Source organism: Argopecten irradians, chromosome 3 (assembly GCF_041381155.1).
Source record: "Argopecten irradians isolate NY chromosome 3, Ai_NY, whole genome shotgun sequence".
Lineage (NCBI taxonomy): Eukaryota > Metazoa > Mollusca > Bivalvia > Pectinida > Pectinidae > Argopecten > Argopecten irradians.
In genome coordinates this window covers 54,839,539-54,858,044 of record NC_091136.1, presented here as the reverse complement: position 1 = coordinate 54,858,044, position 18,506 = coordinate 54,839,539, and the positions used below count along the sequence as shown (strand labels likewise).

The window sequence follows — 18,506 nt, the reverse complement described above, 5'->3', positions numbered from 1 at the left end:
TATACTCCCTTCTATGAAGTTCTCTATGTACGTGTGTCCTAATGAGAGCCGCACAACTCTATGTCCTAACTATACTCCCTTCTATGAAGTTCTCTATGTACGTGTGTCCTAATGAGAGCCGCACAACTCTATGTCCTAACTATACTCCCTTCTATGAGGTTCTCTATGTACGTGTGTCCTAATGAGAGCCGCACAACTCTATGTCTTAACTATACTCCCTTCTATGAAGTTCTCTATGTACGTGTGTCCTAATGAGAGCCGCACAACTCTATGTCCTAACTATACTCCCTTCTATGAAGTTCTCTATGTACGTGTGTCCTAATGAGAGCCGCACAACTCTATGTCCTAACTATACTCCCTTCTATGAAGTTCTCTATGTACGTGTGTCCTAATGAGAGCCGTACAACTCTATGTCCTAACTATACTCCCTTCTATGAAGTTCTCTATGTACGTGTGTCCTAATGAGAGCCGCACAACTCTATGTCCTAACTATACTCCCTTCTATGAAGTTCTCTATGTACGTGTGTCCTAATGAGAGCCGCACAACTCTATGTCCTAACTATACTCCCTTCTATGAAGTTCTCTATGTACGTGTGTCCTAATGAGAGCCGCACAACTCTATGTCCTAACTATACTCCCTTCTATGAAGTTCTCTATGTACGTGTGTCCTAATGATAGCCGCACAACTCTATGTCCTAACTATACTCCCTTCTATGAGGTTCTCTATGTACGTGTGTCCTAATGAGAGCCGCACAACTCTATGTCCTAACTATACTCCCTTCTATGAAGTTCTCTATGTACGTGTGTCCTAATGAGAGCCGCACAACTCTATGTCCTAACTATACTCCCTTCTATGAAGTTCTCTATGTACGTGTGTCCTAATGAGAGCCGCACAACTCTATGTCCTAACTATACTCCCTTCTATGAGGTTCTCTATGTACGTGTGTCCTAATGAGAGCCGCACAACTCTATGTCCTAACTATACTCCCTTCTATGAAGTTCTCTATGTACGTGTGTCCTAATGAGAGCCGCACAACTCTATGTCCTAACTATACTCCCTTCTATGAAGTTCTCTATGTACGTGTGTCCTAATGAGAGCCGCACAACTCTATGTCCTAACTATACTCCCTTCTATGAGGTTCTCTATGTACGTGTGTCCTAATGCCGCACAAGCAGCCGCACAACTCTATGTCCTAACTATACTCCCTTCTATGAGTTCTCTATGTACGTGTGTCCTAATGTATGAGAGCCGCACAACTCTATGTCCTAACTATACTCCCTTCTATGAAGTTCTCTATGTACGTGTGTCCTAATGAGAGCCGCACAACTCTATGTCCTAACTATACTCCCTTCTATGAAGTTCTCTATGTACGTGTGTCCTAATGAGAGCCGCACAACTCAAACTCTATGAAGTTCTCTAGTACGTGTGTCCTAATGAGAGCCGCACAACTCTATGTCTAACTATACTCCCTTCTATGAAGTTCTCTATGTACGTGTGTCCTAATGAGAGCCGCACAACTCCATGTCCTAACTATACTCCCTTCTATGAGGTTCGCTATGAACGTGTGTCCTAATGAGAGCCGCACAACTCTATGTCCTAACTATACTCCCTTCTATGAAGTTCTCTATGTACGTGTGTCCTAATGAGAGCCGCACAACTCTATGTCCTAACTATACTCCCTTCTATGAAGTTCTCTATGTACGTGTGTCCTAATGAGAGCCGCACAAATCTATGTCCTAACTATACTCCCTTCTATGAAGTTCTCTATACAAGTTGTTCCTGATTGACATTTAATAAACTCTGTTCTAAACGAGTTTGGTATGGCTTACAATCAATTTAGAATGTCGAAATATGCTAGAAAAGGGGATTTAGGGGTAATTTAATTGCTGCATTTCCACGTAGAAGTCCTTGAATGTTTGAAAAAATGGCATATTCTGTCGGAAATCCATTAAGAGCCGATGAATCTTGAATACATTTAAAGTACTTTAGATGGCATTGATATTTAATGAGTTGACTGATAAAAATACAAACCGAGGTAAACTTACCCACCGGGGCTAATCGTACAAACCGGGCTACGCTATTTACGCTCGTGGAAACGCTTCTTTTTCATAGAAAACTGTCGTCTGGGGGAGCGTATGTGATAAATATTTGCTTGGTGTCCAATTCACGGTCAAGAATCCAAATATGCAAGTTGCCCACGGAACAGTAGAGTGTTCCATCAATGCGTAGAAGCAAAATTGATGTTTTATTGTATTATACTTTGTCCTGTATTTCGCGCACAGTATAGAACGGTGTGTCACATATATATATAATGGTTTAAAAGTGTTATTTTTGTTATATATTCAAACAGATATATATCTGAACGAGAGATGGAGTAAAAACTTGATTCAGTTCATTAAATTATCACAGATTTCAATGATAAGGTGACTTTTTCTTGTTGAATGTTATGGTTATAACTACATTTTCTAAATTACGTATGCAAAAACGCTACAAATTGGTATAGTTGTACGGATATGGAACACTTATAAAATTAATAATACAAGGCAGTGGATATTAGTTCTTGAAATATAATTTCTTTAATCGAAAGTCATTTCCATGACAACATATATGTATATATACACGTGATATTTTATTTTGTTTTATCGTTCGAATCTAGTTTATCTTTTCTTATGGAAACAGATCAAGTCCGTTTTATTTTGATAGTCCCAAGAATTGAACTAGCAACATATGTCCCAATTAGAGAACCGTTTCCGTTTTTACGAACGAATCTGACGTTCCGTCAAATTGAATACGACGTTCCGTTGGATCGAAATCGGTATATCTGGTACTTTTCTTCTGAGGGTTCCAAGTTCTAAGACGCCTATCCGTCATCTTAAATAATGCATGCTTAGAATGTGATTGGTTCAAAAAGTATAAACGAGAACGTTCCCCAAAATTTTTATTTCGCTGTTCACAGATGAAGCGTTGAACTGTTTTCAGTTGGCTATAAAATCAGAATAGGTTGGATTACAATGCGAAAACGTGACTGAATTTATTCTTTATACACTGTATTTCAATTCAAAACACATAATAATCATATATGGTATAGTAAATTTCAGATGATTTGAAGATTGTCTAATACCTCATTGGATTATATACATGTATGAAAATGCTTAAAATAAAAAAAAAAGTTTCTGCGATATCAAACCAAGAGAAAAGCTATAACCCTACTTCAGAATCTACGTTTTGTTATCAGCAAAATATCGCGCACATATACATGTAAATCTGTTTTACATAAAAATGACTTTTTATTTTGTTTGTTTGGTTGATCATTAACAGCCAGGGTAATATAATGACGGCCTCCCATGTGTGCGTTGTTTGCGTGTGTGAAGCGCATGTTGCGTGTTTTGGAAGGCTGTGGTATATTCGTGTTGAATCTTCTTGTATAGTGAAACTCTTGTTGAATCCTTTTTTATAGTGATATAAGTATATTACTGAAGACATCAAGCAACACACCCTACACGGTCACATCAAGTCCACTTAATCTGCCTATATCAAAAGGGTTATTTTTGTCTAATATATATTAGGGGAAAAGGCCTTATAATATAGGCAGGTTTACTGAGTGACCAATGGCGAACCGGTCGTCTCACTCCCTTTGTGCTGAGCGCTAAGAGTAATCATACCTCGTGTCAGGCGGTGGCAAGGGAGACGTTTCGAAGAAGAAAATAAGTAGAAAAAAGATATCATAAGAACCTAAATTTAGTTGTTCGATCATGCGATAGGGGCAGTACGTACTATTCTACTGAAAAATGAAGAAATTGTTTAGGAACTATATGTATCCACTGCCTTGTATGTTGTTCACTATGTTGGTAAGCGTTTTCGCATGCGTAATGTAGAAAATATAGTTATAACGGTAACATTCAACAAGAAAAAGTCACCTAATCATTGAAATCTGCGATAATTTTATGAACTGAATCATGAACTGAGTAATAAAATTATAAAAAAAAAAAATTAAAAAAATGTTCAGATGATATGGCCACAGCTTTGAGTGGAAAAAAATATTCTGGTACTGATATATTATACTAAAGAAAAATGCAATTTTCGATAGAAAAACCCACAGGCATTAAAGACAAGAAAAGAATTGCTCGGTCTGCCGTCAGCTAAAACAATGTTTCCAATCTTTACCAATCAATATTAATTCATACAATAATTCAAATTTTCGTCATAATTGTCTTAAACTTTAATGTCGAATTAATGGCAAAACATTAAATTCAAAAACAAATTAGGAGGGCAACTATGTCTTCTTTCACCGACACATTTTTGATGAGTTGAAAAGTCACATCATCTATCGGATAGAATCTATTGGCGTGTTTCATGACTAGACAAGCTATACCAGACGCCCGTGTGGCATTTTCATTTGTGACCCGTTTTCAAGTGTGACCTGTGGCACTATGTAATACATATATAAACTTCATATGTAATTATCACAGGCGATGTAAATGTTGATTTTTCTGTAAATGTCAGAGGTGATTTAGGTTATATTCTGACTAATTATAATTTATTAAATGTAATTACCGAGTCTACCAGGCAGTCTGCTACTTCTTCCACACTTCTTGACCTTGTTATAGTTAGTGATTTGGTTGATGTCATTTTTTCTGATGTTGTAAATATTGAGCGAGCAATTAGTGACCATGATGCAGCATTTGTAATAATTAAAATTCCAGTAAAAGTTAACCACTTTTTTAAAAGAAAGGTGTGGCAGTACGAGCATGCTAATGTTGAGGAACTAAAGACCACGTTAAGCAGTATCCCGTGGTTTGATATTTTGAACAATATGCCAAATGTTAATCAAATGTGTAGTTTTTTTACTGAAACATTTCTTGATGCTATAAGTAAATGTATTCCTTGTAGAGAAATTCTGGTCAGAGATACTGACAAACCGTGGATGAATAGCCTCCTCAGACTCTATATGAGAAAAAGAGATAGACTTAAAAAAATATTTTTTAACCATAGGACAGATCGAAATAGGAGTAATTATACGCATATGAGAAATAAAGTGAATAACATGATACGATAATATTGATACAGTGATAGATAATAACAATAACAATCCCAAGATATATTGGAAACTTTCAGAAATATACTTAAAGGACAGAAGAACACAGAGATATCCCCGTTATTGGACTGTACCACTAACGAAATGATATATGATAACGACAGTAAATGTGAACTTTTAAATAATTATTTTAGCTCTGTTTCCAACTTACCGGCAAATGAATTAGATAAAGATTTACCATTATTTGATAGTCGTACTGGCTCTGTTTTATCTGAAATAAATATTGCTCCCAGTGAAATCTTAGACTCTTAGATATATTAAAATGTTAAAAAAGCGTCAGGCCCTGACGGTATAAATCATAAAATGTTGAAGTTGGCCTCAAATGAAGTTTGTGTGCCTCTGTCTATCATATTTAATTATTCCCTTTCGTCTGGTGTATATCCTGACTCATGGAAAATTGCTCATGTTATGCCTATTTTTAAATCTAATGACCCCAGCATTGTGTCTAATTACAGACCAATATCTCTTCTAAGCTGTATAGGTAAATTATTTGAGCGTGTAGTATATAAATACATCTATAATTTCATGATTGATAATGACTTAATCTATAAATACCAGGCAGGATTTTTACCATGCATTCTACCTCAAATCAGCTTATTGAAATCTACCACTCAATAATTACCTCCTTAGAAAAGTACGAACATTCCATTTTAATATTTTGTGATTTTTCGAAGGCTTTCGACAGGTATGGCATAAGGGACTCATACATAAGCTGAACAATTACGGTATATCAGGTCAACTTCTTCGATGGACAAGTAACTACTTGTGTAACAGAAAACAAGCGGTTTTTGTAAAACAATCATTATCTTCTTTAAAACAATACTTGCTGGTGTTCCTCAAGGTTATGTACTCGGACCCTTGTTTTTCCTGATATACATAAATGATATCTCTTGTAATCTTGCTTCTCTTACTAGGCTCTTTGCAGACGATACCTCACTCTCTTACTCATCCTCGAACTTACTTCTAATCGAGAACGAAGCACAATCGGACTTAAGGAAACTAGAAATTTGGTCGAAAGATTGGTTGATGAAATTCAATCCTATTAAAACAGAGGCTCTAGTCATATCTAATCGTCAGTTACCGTATAACCCGTCCCTTACTTTCGATGACACTCCCATTCATTTTACTAACAATCACAAACACCTCGGTGTTATTATAACTAACGACTGTAAGTGGAATATCCATATAGAATATATCACAAGTAAAGTAACTAAATACATAGCAACTCTACGCAAACTTAAACTAATTCTAAAAAGAAATAACTTAGAAAAACTGTATCTCACTTATATAAGACCTTTGCTTGAGTATGCGTGTGAAGTATGGGACAACTGCGGAGTAAATAATTCTTTAAAACTAGAAAATATTCAGTTAGAAGCGGCAAGGATTGTTACAGGGATTCCAGTTTTTACTAAAACTGAGTTTTTATACCGCGAAACCGGTTGGCTGCCACTTTCTAAGAGACGAGTTTAGCTCGTAAACTTTCGATGTTATATTCAATAGTCCATGGTATGGCACCAAGTTTCCTCATAGATATATTGCATGATGATATTGGTAATTTAACACCTTATAACTTACGAAATGCATATCAATTAAGAGAACACTACTATCGTTTACAATTATCTCTAAGTTCATTTTTTCCCTCTACTATACATTTTTGTTTTAGACCAAACATTAGAAATTCTCCTTCCATAAATTCTTTTAAACTCAATATAATGAAATCCCTGAAAACAAATACAAACTTTAATTTTCCTTTTGCAACATATGGACTAAGAAAACTTAATATCCTCCATTGTTGTCTAAGAAACCGTACAAGTTCCCTAAATTATGATCTTTTTAGAGCAAATCTTACCGATTCTGCATATTGTCAAAGTGGACATCCCTGTGAGGATAGCTATCACTTCTTTATTGTTTGCCCTCTGTATGCCAATCATCGAGCAATTCTCAACACTGAGTTATCGCGGTACGAAGGCGCCATTAACATTGATATTCTATGCAAAGGTGATCTTAACATTTCAATCATCAATAACATGAAAATTGCAAAAGCTGTACAGCAATTCCTGGTAAGAACGGGTAGATTCGATTGATCGACTCTCTCTCAGGGGCGTAGGAAGCGGGGGGCAGGGGGGGCAACTGCCCCCCCCCCCCCCCCGTTCCCCAGGACGGGGGGCAAACATGTCTTTTTGCCCCCCCCCCCCCCCCCATTTTCGCCGACTGAAATTTTCTAAAAATGCTTATTTGAAAGAAAAAAGGGTCCTCCTGTACATTTTTCGTACTTCATTCTAGAAAATTTTCCGCTGCGCGGCGCATTTCCTAAAACGTTCAAGCACATAATGTCAAACCTTTAATAGTAAAAATTCAATACACTCAAACTAGACTAAAATGTCCATCCAGGGATTCTATGTACTATTTTAAAAAAATGTCTCTTAAAAGATCAATTTGTCTTAGCTAGAAAATTATTCATTTTTTTTTATGTTACACAACAATGTGCCGATGGTGTGAAGCCGGTGTATTCAGATCGAGTAGGGTATAATGTTATGACGACACAATTATCATTTCTAAATGCAGGTAGCTTTAAAGGCCCATTACCTTTCCGGAGCAAAATATAAAGGTTTCTTAAAAAACATTAATAACACCAGAAAATGCATACCGATGATCAAAAATAAGGTTACGACACCAAACATATGCAAGATTGCCTGCGTAATATATGAAAACAGTGGAGAGTCAATTCGCTGTTTTGCCGTCTGGCGCAGTGATAGTCAACTACCGCGCGGTATTTAGGACGGCGGCGGGAAACATAATACGACCCGCGTTATGAAAATAAACATTTTATTAATTTTAATCAAATCGTTCAGAAGGTGATGATAAATGTAGTATTAACGGTAAGTTAATAATTTTTAGGACTCTACAAAATTATCGATCTTGTTTTACATTCCCATTTTAAAAATTAAAAGCCGTTTCGGAAAGGTAGTGGACCTTTAAATCGAAAAACTACCATGTTCAGAACGCTTTATAATCATTAAAATACATCGTAAAACGCATCTCAGTCATTCTAAATCGTAATTTTTCCCGGGGAGACCCCCGGACCCCATAACACCAAATTCTCGCGCCTTTGGGCGCTCGCAAATTCATCGAAATGCATCGTAAAACTCATCTAAGCCATTCTAAATCGATTTTTTTTCCGGGGGAGACCCCCGGACTCCCAAAACACCAAAATCTCGCGCTTTCGGGCGCTCGCAAATTTATCAAAACTCATTTAAGCTATTCTAAATCATAATATTTTTCCCGGGGGAGGCCCCTGACCCCCAAACACCAAAATCTCGCGCTTTCGGGCGCTCGCAAATTTATCAAAACTCATTTAAGCTATTCTAAATCATAATATTTTTTCCCGGGGGAGGCCCCGGACCCCCCAAACACCAAAATCTCGCGCTTTCGGGCACTCGCAAAATCATCAAAATACATTGTAAAACTCATCTCAGCCATTCTAAATTACAATATTTTTCCCCGGGGGTCACCTTCAGACCCATAAAACACCAAAATTTCGCGCCTTCGGCGCTCAAACGCTAATTTGGCCAATTTGCGTATTCTTTAATTTCCTTTTAGCGGGGGGGGGGGGGGGGGGGGGGGGGGGGGGGGGGGGGGGGGGTTCAAAATATTGGGGACCTTTGCCCCCCCCCCCCCCCCGTTTCATCTTCCTACGCCACTCAAACGCTAATTTCTATCCAATCTCTCTGTCACACTCTCTCTCTTTCGCTCTCTTACTTATTTTCTATATCATTACAAGTTGTCAAGATTTTTTTTCCATTTTTCATCGCTTGTTTTATATATTATAATGGTATCACACGAATACTAATAGTACAAATCAATTTCTTAACCCAATGAATGGGATTAATCTCTATTTTTCTCCCTCTTTCTTACTAGTTTAATGTTCTTGATGTTTTATGTGAATTCATACTATTTTGTTCCATGTAATCACGTGACTATTCATTTGTGTATGTTTATATTTTCTATATTTCAGGAGAAGTCACATATAAGTTGGAAAAACTTAATGACTTATCCTTTTGTCATTTTATGTCAATAAAATATGTTTAAACTAAAACTAAACTACATGGACTGGACTAAGACTTTTATCGATCTGTACCGCAATACTATGTAACACTTAATGGACATATGACAGAAATACGTTTCAGATGTATAGTTTTTGGGGAAGAAATGGTGATTTAGTATCTCTAAATCAAGAAGCTACATTGATAAGGTTTTTACACATTTCTTTCTCTTTGATAAGATAGGGACCTTCCACATAAAATAAATTCATAACAAATTTTCTATGCGGATATAACTAAACTTTTCAATAATAATCTAAAAACTACTTCAGTACTTTCTGAGAAACAGCGGTAACACACTTCAACTACCAAACTCCAAGATGACTGCCAATCGACCACATGTTTTCCCTTCATTCACAAAATACAATTATGCACAAACCAAGGAAAAGGTACTTATGAAGTTCGAGAAAGATTCATCCGGTACTTTCTGAAAAAACGGTAGAAGCTTCAACTTAAAAAAATTCAAGATGGCTTCCTATCGGCCATCTTGTTGACGGATCGGTCCCAAATGATAATAAGTATAAACAAGAACCCCAAGAGTCTTCTTATGATATTTGAGACAGATCTCTTTTTACATCTTATTTGACCCTAGTGACCTTGGATAAAAGGACACCACTTTAACACATTTGGTAACCTTTCACCCATCCTCGACACTCCAGGGGTTCCGATCACCTACAATCTCTACACCCCTGGCCTATCTCATAGTAAAACTGGAGGCAACAGATCAGATCAGATAATTTATTCCTTTGATGTACATCAAAAGAGCCGTATAATGGTACACTGTAGTTGAATGTGTGACTTTGAAGTTGGGTGTCATTCTCTCTCTAGTCCTCAAAGAAAATTTTTGCTGGCTTGTGATTGGTTCAGATTATTTCCTCTGAGTTGCCGTCAGTTTTACTATGAGATAGTCCAGGAGTGTAGAGATCGTAAGTGACTGGAACCCTTGGAGTATCGAGGATGCCCTTCACCACAATGTGCTATAGGTGTAATACCCCATATCTTGGCCTCTTAATAATCCAAAAGTCACAGAGATTTGAGTTTACTTGATCTCCATGACAGTAGGTTAAAGATGCTCCACCGCTGACAAATGGTATTTTTTCACTATTTGAAACAGCAACAAACGATTTAGTATTTTTATTCAGTTACAAAAGTTACTTACTTTACACCATTACCACCATTGAAAAGCTTGAGCTTCTAATCTTATTTCAAGTTAAAAACATGAAAAATAATTAATTGCATCCCGAAAAAAATGTGTGTCACTATATCCTTTATGGAAGGAAGTTCTGATTGCGCATGCACCAAATGCGAAATAAATTATTTTATATTATTTTTTGTGTTAATTAGATATATATATACATGATCAAACACCAATTATTGTTGCATCTTTAATGGCTGATGCTATGCATCTTCTTCAATTCATTTGCAAAATATGATGCAATGCATTGTTTGTAGTTAAGTATTTGTTAATACTTCAAATTATTGCAAAATGAAACTTTAAAAAGGACAATTTAATGATAAATTTGACTGTTTAACATTTTTCTTCAACAAAAACAATGATATATAGATATGTAATATATTAATAGAACTAAACACTGTATTTCATAGTGTAACACCAGCCTGCATTTTTTTGTATTTTACATGTATCACAAAGAATGGATATAACCTGTACTGTTCAAACTTAGCACAATATACTTAAACTTGTGTTTTTAAAGGATACACACAGGTGGTAGAATGGATGAAAGATTTACTTTGTTTAAAGAAAGCAAATACCCCTGGTATAAAAAAATATAAATCTATACAAGTGTCAGTGGATCAGATCACTGGTATCCATACTTTAGTCCTATTGTCAGTGGTAGAGCTCTCTTCAGGGAGCTGAGTGAGATACAAGCACATGTTTACTACATTGTACCTAATTAACTTTCATCCCCATCTATTGGGCTCTGTTAATTGTCTGATGTAACTTTCACCTCAATTAGAAGGCCAATACCCAATGTACTCATGAATATTCATACAGACTCAACACTTCATCAGTTTATCTTTGGTCAGGTAACAGGTGCTGTCAAATCCAATTTATTGATTTACCTGGACTTTTGTTAGGCATGCGTTATAGACACAGGTGTAAAACAAATCTGTATAATGTGTATCGATTTACGTTTTCCTCATCTACTCGCTGTAGTGTACAAATATAGCCAACAAACCACAACATATTTTTTTTCTAAACTAAATTTTAATTGGTTTCAATTCTTATGTCTTTGGAGCGCCAAATGCATCTGGCATTCTTTCAATGGTATACCTGAAAGAGAAAAAGATTATTTAATTTTCTGATTATTAATTATTGTTTTTAATTTTTACAAAACATGTGCATTTTTGTTTGCTTTTTGCTTTGGTTAAGATATTATGCCATCTTTATTCCATATCACTATGTTAACAATGGATGTTGTCTCCTCACGATTGATGACCTGCTATAATACATGTGATGACCATGTTTAGTATGTGAATTTTAATGTGAATATATCTTACCTATTTTTGTTTGTTTTGACAGAAATAAGACTGATATCTGTATTCATTCCTTCATATGATAAGAATATTTCTGACTATCCTCAATAATTACCTTCGCTGCTGTAGGAACATAATTGGGACGCCAGGAATTTTGCGAATCCTTCTCTTCAAATCTTTATCACAAGTTGCTATTATATAACATTTATGCTGAAAAATGAAATTACAATATTGATTAATTTTCAGAGAAATTCCAAATGTATAGCCGCTTAAATGAGCAAACATAATTTGAAAAATAAAGGTATGACACCACTTGGTACAGGTATGACAACACCAGGTACAGGTATGACACCACCAGGTACATGTATGACACCACCAGGTACATGTATGACACCACCAGGTACAGGTATGACACCACCAAGTACAGGTATGGCACCACCAGGTACAGGTATGACACCACCAGGTACAGGTATGACACCACCAGGTACAGGTATGACAACACCAGGTACAGGTATGACACCACCAGGTACATGTATGACACCACCAGGTACATGTATGACACCACCAGGTACAGGTATGACACCACCAAGTACAGGTATGGCACCACCAGGTACAGGTATGACACCACCAGGTACAGGTATGACACCACCAGGTACAGGTATGACACCGCCAGGTTCAGGTATGACACCACCTGGTACAGGTATGACACCATTAGGTACAGGTATGACACCACCAGGTACAGGTATGGCACCACCAGGTACAGGTATGAAATCACCAGGTACAGGTATGAATCCACCAGGTACAGGTATGACACCACCAGGTACAGGTATGACAACACCAGGTACAGGTATGACACCACCAGGTACATGTATGACACCACCAGGTACAGGTATGACACCACCAAGTACAGGTATGGCACCACCAGGTACAGGTATGGCACCACCAGGTACAGGTATGACACCACCAGGTACAGGTATGACACCGCCAGGTTCAGGTATGACACCACCTGGTACAGGTATGACACCATTAGGTACAGGTATGACACCACCAGGTACAGGTATGGCACCACCAGGTACAGGTATGAAAACACCAGGTACAGGTATGAATCCACCTGGTACAGGTATGACACCACGAGGTACAGGTATGACACCACCTGGAACAGGTATGATCTGGTACAGGTATGGCACCACCAGGTAAAGGTATGACATCACCAGGTACAGGCATGAAACCACCAGGTACAGGTATGATCTGGTACAGGTATGGCACAACCAGGTAAAGGTATGACACCACCAGGTACAGGTATGAAACCATCAGGTACAGGTATGATCTGGTACAGGTATGGCACCACCAGGTAAAGGTATGAAACCACCAGGTACAGGTATGGCACCACCAGATGCATGTATGGCACTATCAGATACAATAATGGCACCACCAGGTACAGGTATGGCACCACCAGGTTTAGGTATGGTACCACCAGTTGCAGGTATGACACCAGTAGGTACAAGTATGACACCATCAGGTACAGGTATGGTACCACCAGGTACAGGTAAGCCACCACAGGTACAGGTATGAAACCACCAGGTACAGGTATGGCACCACCAGTTGCATGTATGGCACTATAAGATACAATAATGGCACCACCAGGTACAGGTATGGCACCACCAGGTACAGGTATGGTACCACCAGTTACAGGTATGACACCAGTAGGTACAGGTATGACACCATCAGGTACAGGTATGGCACCACCAGGTACAGGTATGGCACCATCAGGTACAGGTATGACACCACCAGGTACATGTATGGCACCACCAGGTACATGTATGGCACCACCAGGTACAGGTATGGCACCACCAGGTACAGGTATGACACCACCAGGTACAATAATGGTACCACCAGGTACATGTATGGCACCATCAAAATAAGATTATACATTAATAAGAGTACTTGTAAATTTACCTGTGTGATTCTCTGTACTAGGCAGTCATCAGCATAGGTTCCTTTGTGTAGACATGGCAGTCGCTGGAATCTCTCGTCTTTTGCAATCCTGAGAAAAAAGACAATACTACATTGAAAACTGAAATAACTCTTCCAGTAGTAAACTCCTCAAATAAGAATTTATTATTGTAATATCATTTTCTTGGGGTTCAAAATATGTGTATGGCAATACAAGATTCACAACTTACCCGGGTATATACCAGAATTTGTTAAGTGTTGTATTTTGCATCCAAATAAAAAACGCCTAAGGATAAGGTGCCCACTTTTGTGGTCACACATACCTGGTACATGAACAGATGATCCAGCTAGAGATGTCGCCAGAATAGACAACTAATACCCTCCGATGCACAAGTTTAGTAATAACTCCATTGATAGGGAACATCACAGAACCCTATTATAGTTTACTCAACTCCCCTGTGTGTCAGGGTTCTGTGTAGCAAATTTTATCAAAATCCGTCAAGTAGTTTAGGACTAAGTTGTGTCTACAGACAGACAGACAGACAGACTGATGGACTGACAACCCGATATTCCAGTATACCCCCTTAACTTCGTAATATTTATATGTTTTTTCCTTTTATTAACAAGAATACTTAGTTATGATTCATTGAATTTTAACCAAATCTTTTTTTCTAAAATACATGATGATTGACCGATTGCAGACGATATATAGATAGCCACACCTTGTGCTCGCACACAAAGATGTACCTATTCAATGTCAGAGAAAACATCATAGCATACACAATATCCGAAATTTGATTGACAGCTGTCGATCTGTAAATTATAGATATCATTATACTAAAATTTGATGACAGTGCAAAAAACACACAAACAAACTTGATCATTGATTTTGAAGAAATCGTAATATTAACAATTGCCACTGTTTCTGTATCAATAAACTATGTTGGAGCAAATCTGTTTATTTTCCAATAACTTGAGTACAGAACTTGACCCGATTAGGTGCGTATAAATACCTGTAAATATTGGTGGACAGTCGGTAAATTGTACGAAAGCATTTACGCAATTTACCTCGTGCTCCATTGGGTTTATCATCCCATAAACTAAGCAATGTAAGAGGTTAATCCTTAAATAAACTCACCTCAAAGCTACTCTATATTTACTTCCAAGCTTCTCCAACTCAGCCATCACACAGTCAGTGATGTAGGGAATACCTGTAAACCACAATAATGATCATTTTACCAAGCTGGTCAGTAGGTAAGTGGATTTCAGCAATAAAGGTGCTTGTTCAACTGCCTGATTAGTATTATGGAATTCAAGGATACTTACATTTAGCATACAAACAATCCATCATGGACTGGACAATGTCCAGTTTGTTTTTTATGGAGAAGTTGATGAAATTGGTATCCACAAGGATGTGATATGGAGGACCAAGTTGTGTATTATATTTGAAGAACATCGCTGATGAGGCCTGGGGTCTGAAGATATATAATATCAGTAATTAATTACATATATGATAGTACTCCTGTTATTATGATTAATATAATATGAATGTTTCAGAAAATACAAAAGCCAAATTCTATGGTTAAGATATACCAGGTGTATATATTATATACAAGGTCTTGCATAACTATAGAAACTGTTAAAAAAGTTATTTTAAAATGATTCTTTTAGCCAAGAAACATCTTTTGCCAACATGTATGAGACAATTTTGAAAGAAAAATTTTAACTTACAGCTCCCTTACGGTCATGTTTTGAACATCCTTCTTCTTTCGCTTTTTACCCAATCTGTCTTTCTTTTGTCTAAAACAAAATAGATATATATTTAACGATGTTTTTATATAAAGTGTATACGTAGGATCTACAGAGAGGAACAATCATGATTAAATAAAATAAATCAACTTACATTCTTTGATCTTTCAAATTGATGCGTCTTTTCATTGCAGCAAGTTTTTGTTGCTTTTTCACTTTACCCTGAAATAAAGAATATTTTGGAAATCATGACAGATAATATACACAAATTTATGTAAACTGTATGTACACCAATAAGAGAAATGAATTTTTTTCATAAAATAACATTACTTTATACTATCTATAAGTGTGAAAAAACATACGCTTTACATTACAGTTTGTGTTTATCATGAATTAAGGCACATACAATTATAACGCAAATTAATGCATAAGTTCATATAACAGAGGTTAGGCTTTGTATATAATTGTATGAGTTGTCTCCCTTTGACCACATTACCTTCACGCTTTACATTCACCTTAGCTCAGCTCAAAAGACTTTTAGACAGAAAATGTTGTCGTCTATAGAGTTACAATTGGTGCCTTTTACTGCTAATGGAGCAAAGTAATGGTTTTGCAAACCATTATTTAAACATTTGCATGCATTTTTGTACTTGTTTTATATCGCTTACCTACTAGGCAATAAAACTGAACCATATAAAATATCAAATTCTCAGCGAGACATTTTTTTTACATATACACATATGAAGGCCGTTCTGAAGAGAATTTATACACCAAGTCTACTAAGTATGAATTTGACAATTTGTGAGCAGTATGGTAGATATTATAAGAATGGTAGCTATGTTTGTTTTCGACAAAAATAATATATAAAAACTTCTTACGCACAAAATAATTAGAAACCTACAAAAAAGTATAAAAAATTGTGCCCCAGTGATTTTCGGAGGCACTTCTCCACTAGAACACATAGGAACCAATTTGTACCGGCCGAAAGGTATAATAGGCCGGGTATGTATATTCGTTCTACTTAGTGCGTAGCTAACTTGGCCAAAATCATCATTATATATTCTAAAATTTAACAAAGATAACAGTTAGGCATCATTTCTTTCCATTTCATTTTTTTTAAACCTATAAAAGTTTACATTGTAATATCTAGATATAAATTATAAGAGCGCAGCTCTCTGCGCGGCCAAAGGCCGCGTAGAGCGAAGCTCTACTAACCATAACATGTGTGTAAGCATAAAGATCCAATACATTCCAGTACCCCTTTGGACTTTGATATTGTGTCCCGCGGGAAAAGTCTCGCGCCTCCATGCAGGCAGCCATGTTTTAATTCTCGTTATCAGCACGACGAGATTTAAAATTTCTGTACTAGACTAAATGTGTTATCAGCATACGTTTTAAAATTACTGTAAGTAGCTTTAATTTACACATATACAAGAACAACGCAATAAATGTATTGTTCCAATATAAACTGTGTATGTTCTCAAGCGCACGGCACCGTCAGCAGTGACGTCACAAAACCTGACGCCAAAGATGACGGCACAGATTCGCGCGTATTTTTGATAGCATCTGATAAAAACAAGATTGAAGTAGATTCTATATTGAACTATTCCATTTGAATTATTTTGAATTCTTTCTAACTATCGATAGTATGTGCATGTCAGTGAAAGATTTTATTGTTAATTTCGTAGAAAAATATAGACAATATAAAGTTATGATGTTAAAATATTTTACATGTAGCTGCGCTCTTCTGAGGCTTTGCCTTAAATTCATATTATTTTTGATATGAATGTGTTTTCACACGGTGAAATTAAAAACAATTGAATCGAATACATTAGAAGTATTCTAGATATAATTACACGGTTGTGAAGCAAATCGTTTCGAGTCGTGTTATCACAAATGCAGTGGGGATGGTGTGCTTTGAGTAAACAGTGATTACAGAGCTTGCAACTATTTTCACTAAAAATTTTAACTTGAAAAATAGATAAGACATCTTAGAAAAGCATTCAATACCACTATAGTCAAGGAATAAACCCCTATTTAGTGACAATGAACAGTTGAATCAAGCAAATTTTCTCACCATCTTTCTCGCTCTCGTGGTCGATTCAACTTCGTCAGTGTGAGATAAATGCTTTGGGATATACAATTACGATATCAAGCATTTCATTGACTGCGTTAAAATGGGTGCGTTCGATTCATATTAATTATAAGTTGCATTGTCTCCCCTTATCTGACAAATATGTTTTCATACACATTACAGGCACACCGATGTAGCTATGATTATAAAAAAGACATGAAAATATTACTACTTTTATAACATATCAAATGGCATGTGTCACTATTGTGGATAACCTAGATAGAAACATATAAGTACCCCTCTGTCGTTAAGAGCATTTCAGTATTAAATACGTTTCTCTCTCATTTATATTGGGTTAAAATATGTTTTGTCATAATGGGAATAAGCATTTTTGCCTTTTCTTATACCAAACACCAGGCATCTATCTGTCATAATGTTTAAGTCTGGTGTCAGGGCCAGTGTATCTCGGGCTATTTTCGAGTGTGCTTTGGAGCCGCAAAAACACTCGAAACCTAAGTTACAGGAGTTCCATAGACTAAATACTAAATGGTGTGAATGCTCCATACCACGAAAATAAATACAAACTAACATTTTAAGTTTAACAGTAGACACTTGCAGACTCAAACGCCTATACAATTAACAGAGGACAATTGGGATAAATTGGAGAAGCATATCGATGCCCTCAATGCTTGAATATTTCAGCAATGCATTCTCACAGTAAGAACAAGTGAACACCTACAATATCATGTCTTTAACATCTTTGCTAACCAAGGGTTACGATCCGCATACTCCCATTCTAATCGTAACTTTTCTTCACGAAAATAAGAGATGCAGGCGGATTGTAGCCCTTAGATTAACGAGGACATGTCTTTATGAAGGTGGCTATAAGGGATACATTCCTCTACAAAAATGAGTCTGTCAAAATTCCGTGTTGGGCGATGTCTTGTACAAACTCAATTTGGCTGGCGATTTGTAGGATGAAGAGGCTTCTTCAAGAGTCCGGTAACATTCAAGAGAAAAATACAAACTGTTTCTGTA

General features: G+C 36.7%; 1 protein-coding gene across 2 annotated transcripts; it reads right to left on the bottom strand.

Moving 5' to 3' along the window:
• Positions 1 to 10,315: 10,315 nt before the first annotated feature.
• Positions 10,316 to 17,551, bottom strand: LOC138319116 (rRNA-processing protein FCF1 homolog). 2 transcript variants are annotated; one of them, XM_069262047.1, is made up of 8 exons: positions 17,472 to 17,551; positions 15,549 to 15,616; positions 15,377 to 15,445; positions 14,972 to 15,120; positions 14,784 to 14,856; positions 13,649 to 13,736; positions 11,808 to 11,902; positions 10,316 to 11,489 (listed from the first exon to the last, which is right to left on the bottom strand). In XM_069262047.1, exons 1-8 carry the CDS (start codon positions 17,472 to 17,474, stop codon positions 11,441 to 11,443), a joined length of 594 nt encoding a protein of 197 aa, XP_069118148.1. In that variant the 5' UTR covers positions 17,475 to 17,551; the 3' UTR covers positions 10,316 to 11,440. The 2 variants fall into 2 exon arrangements, with proteins under 2 accessions (XP_069118148.1, XP_069118147.1); XM_069262046.1 differs by lacking the exon at positions 17,472 to 17,551 and adding an exon at positions 16,610 to 16,729.
• Between the last annotated feature and the right edge of the window lie 955 nt (positions 17,552 to 18,506).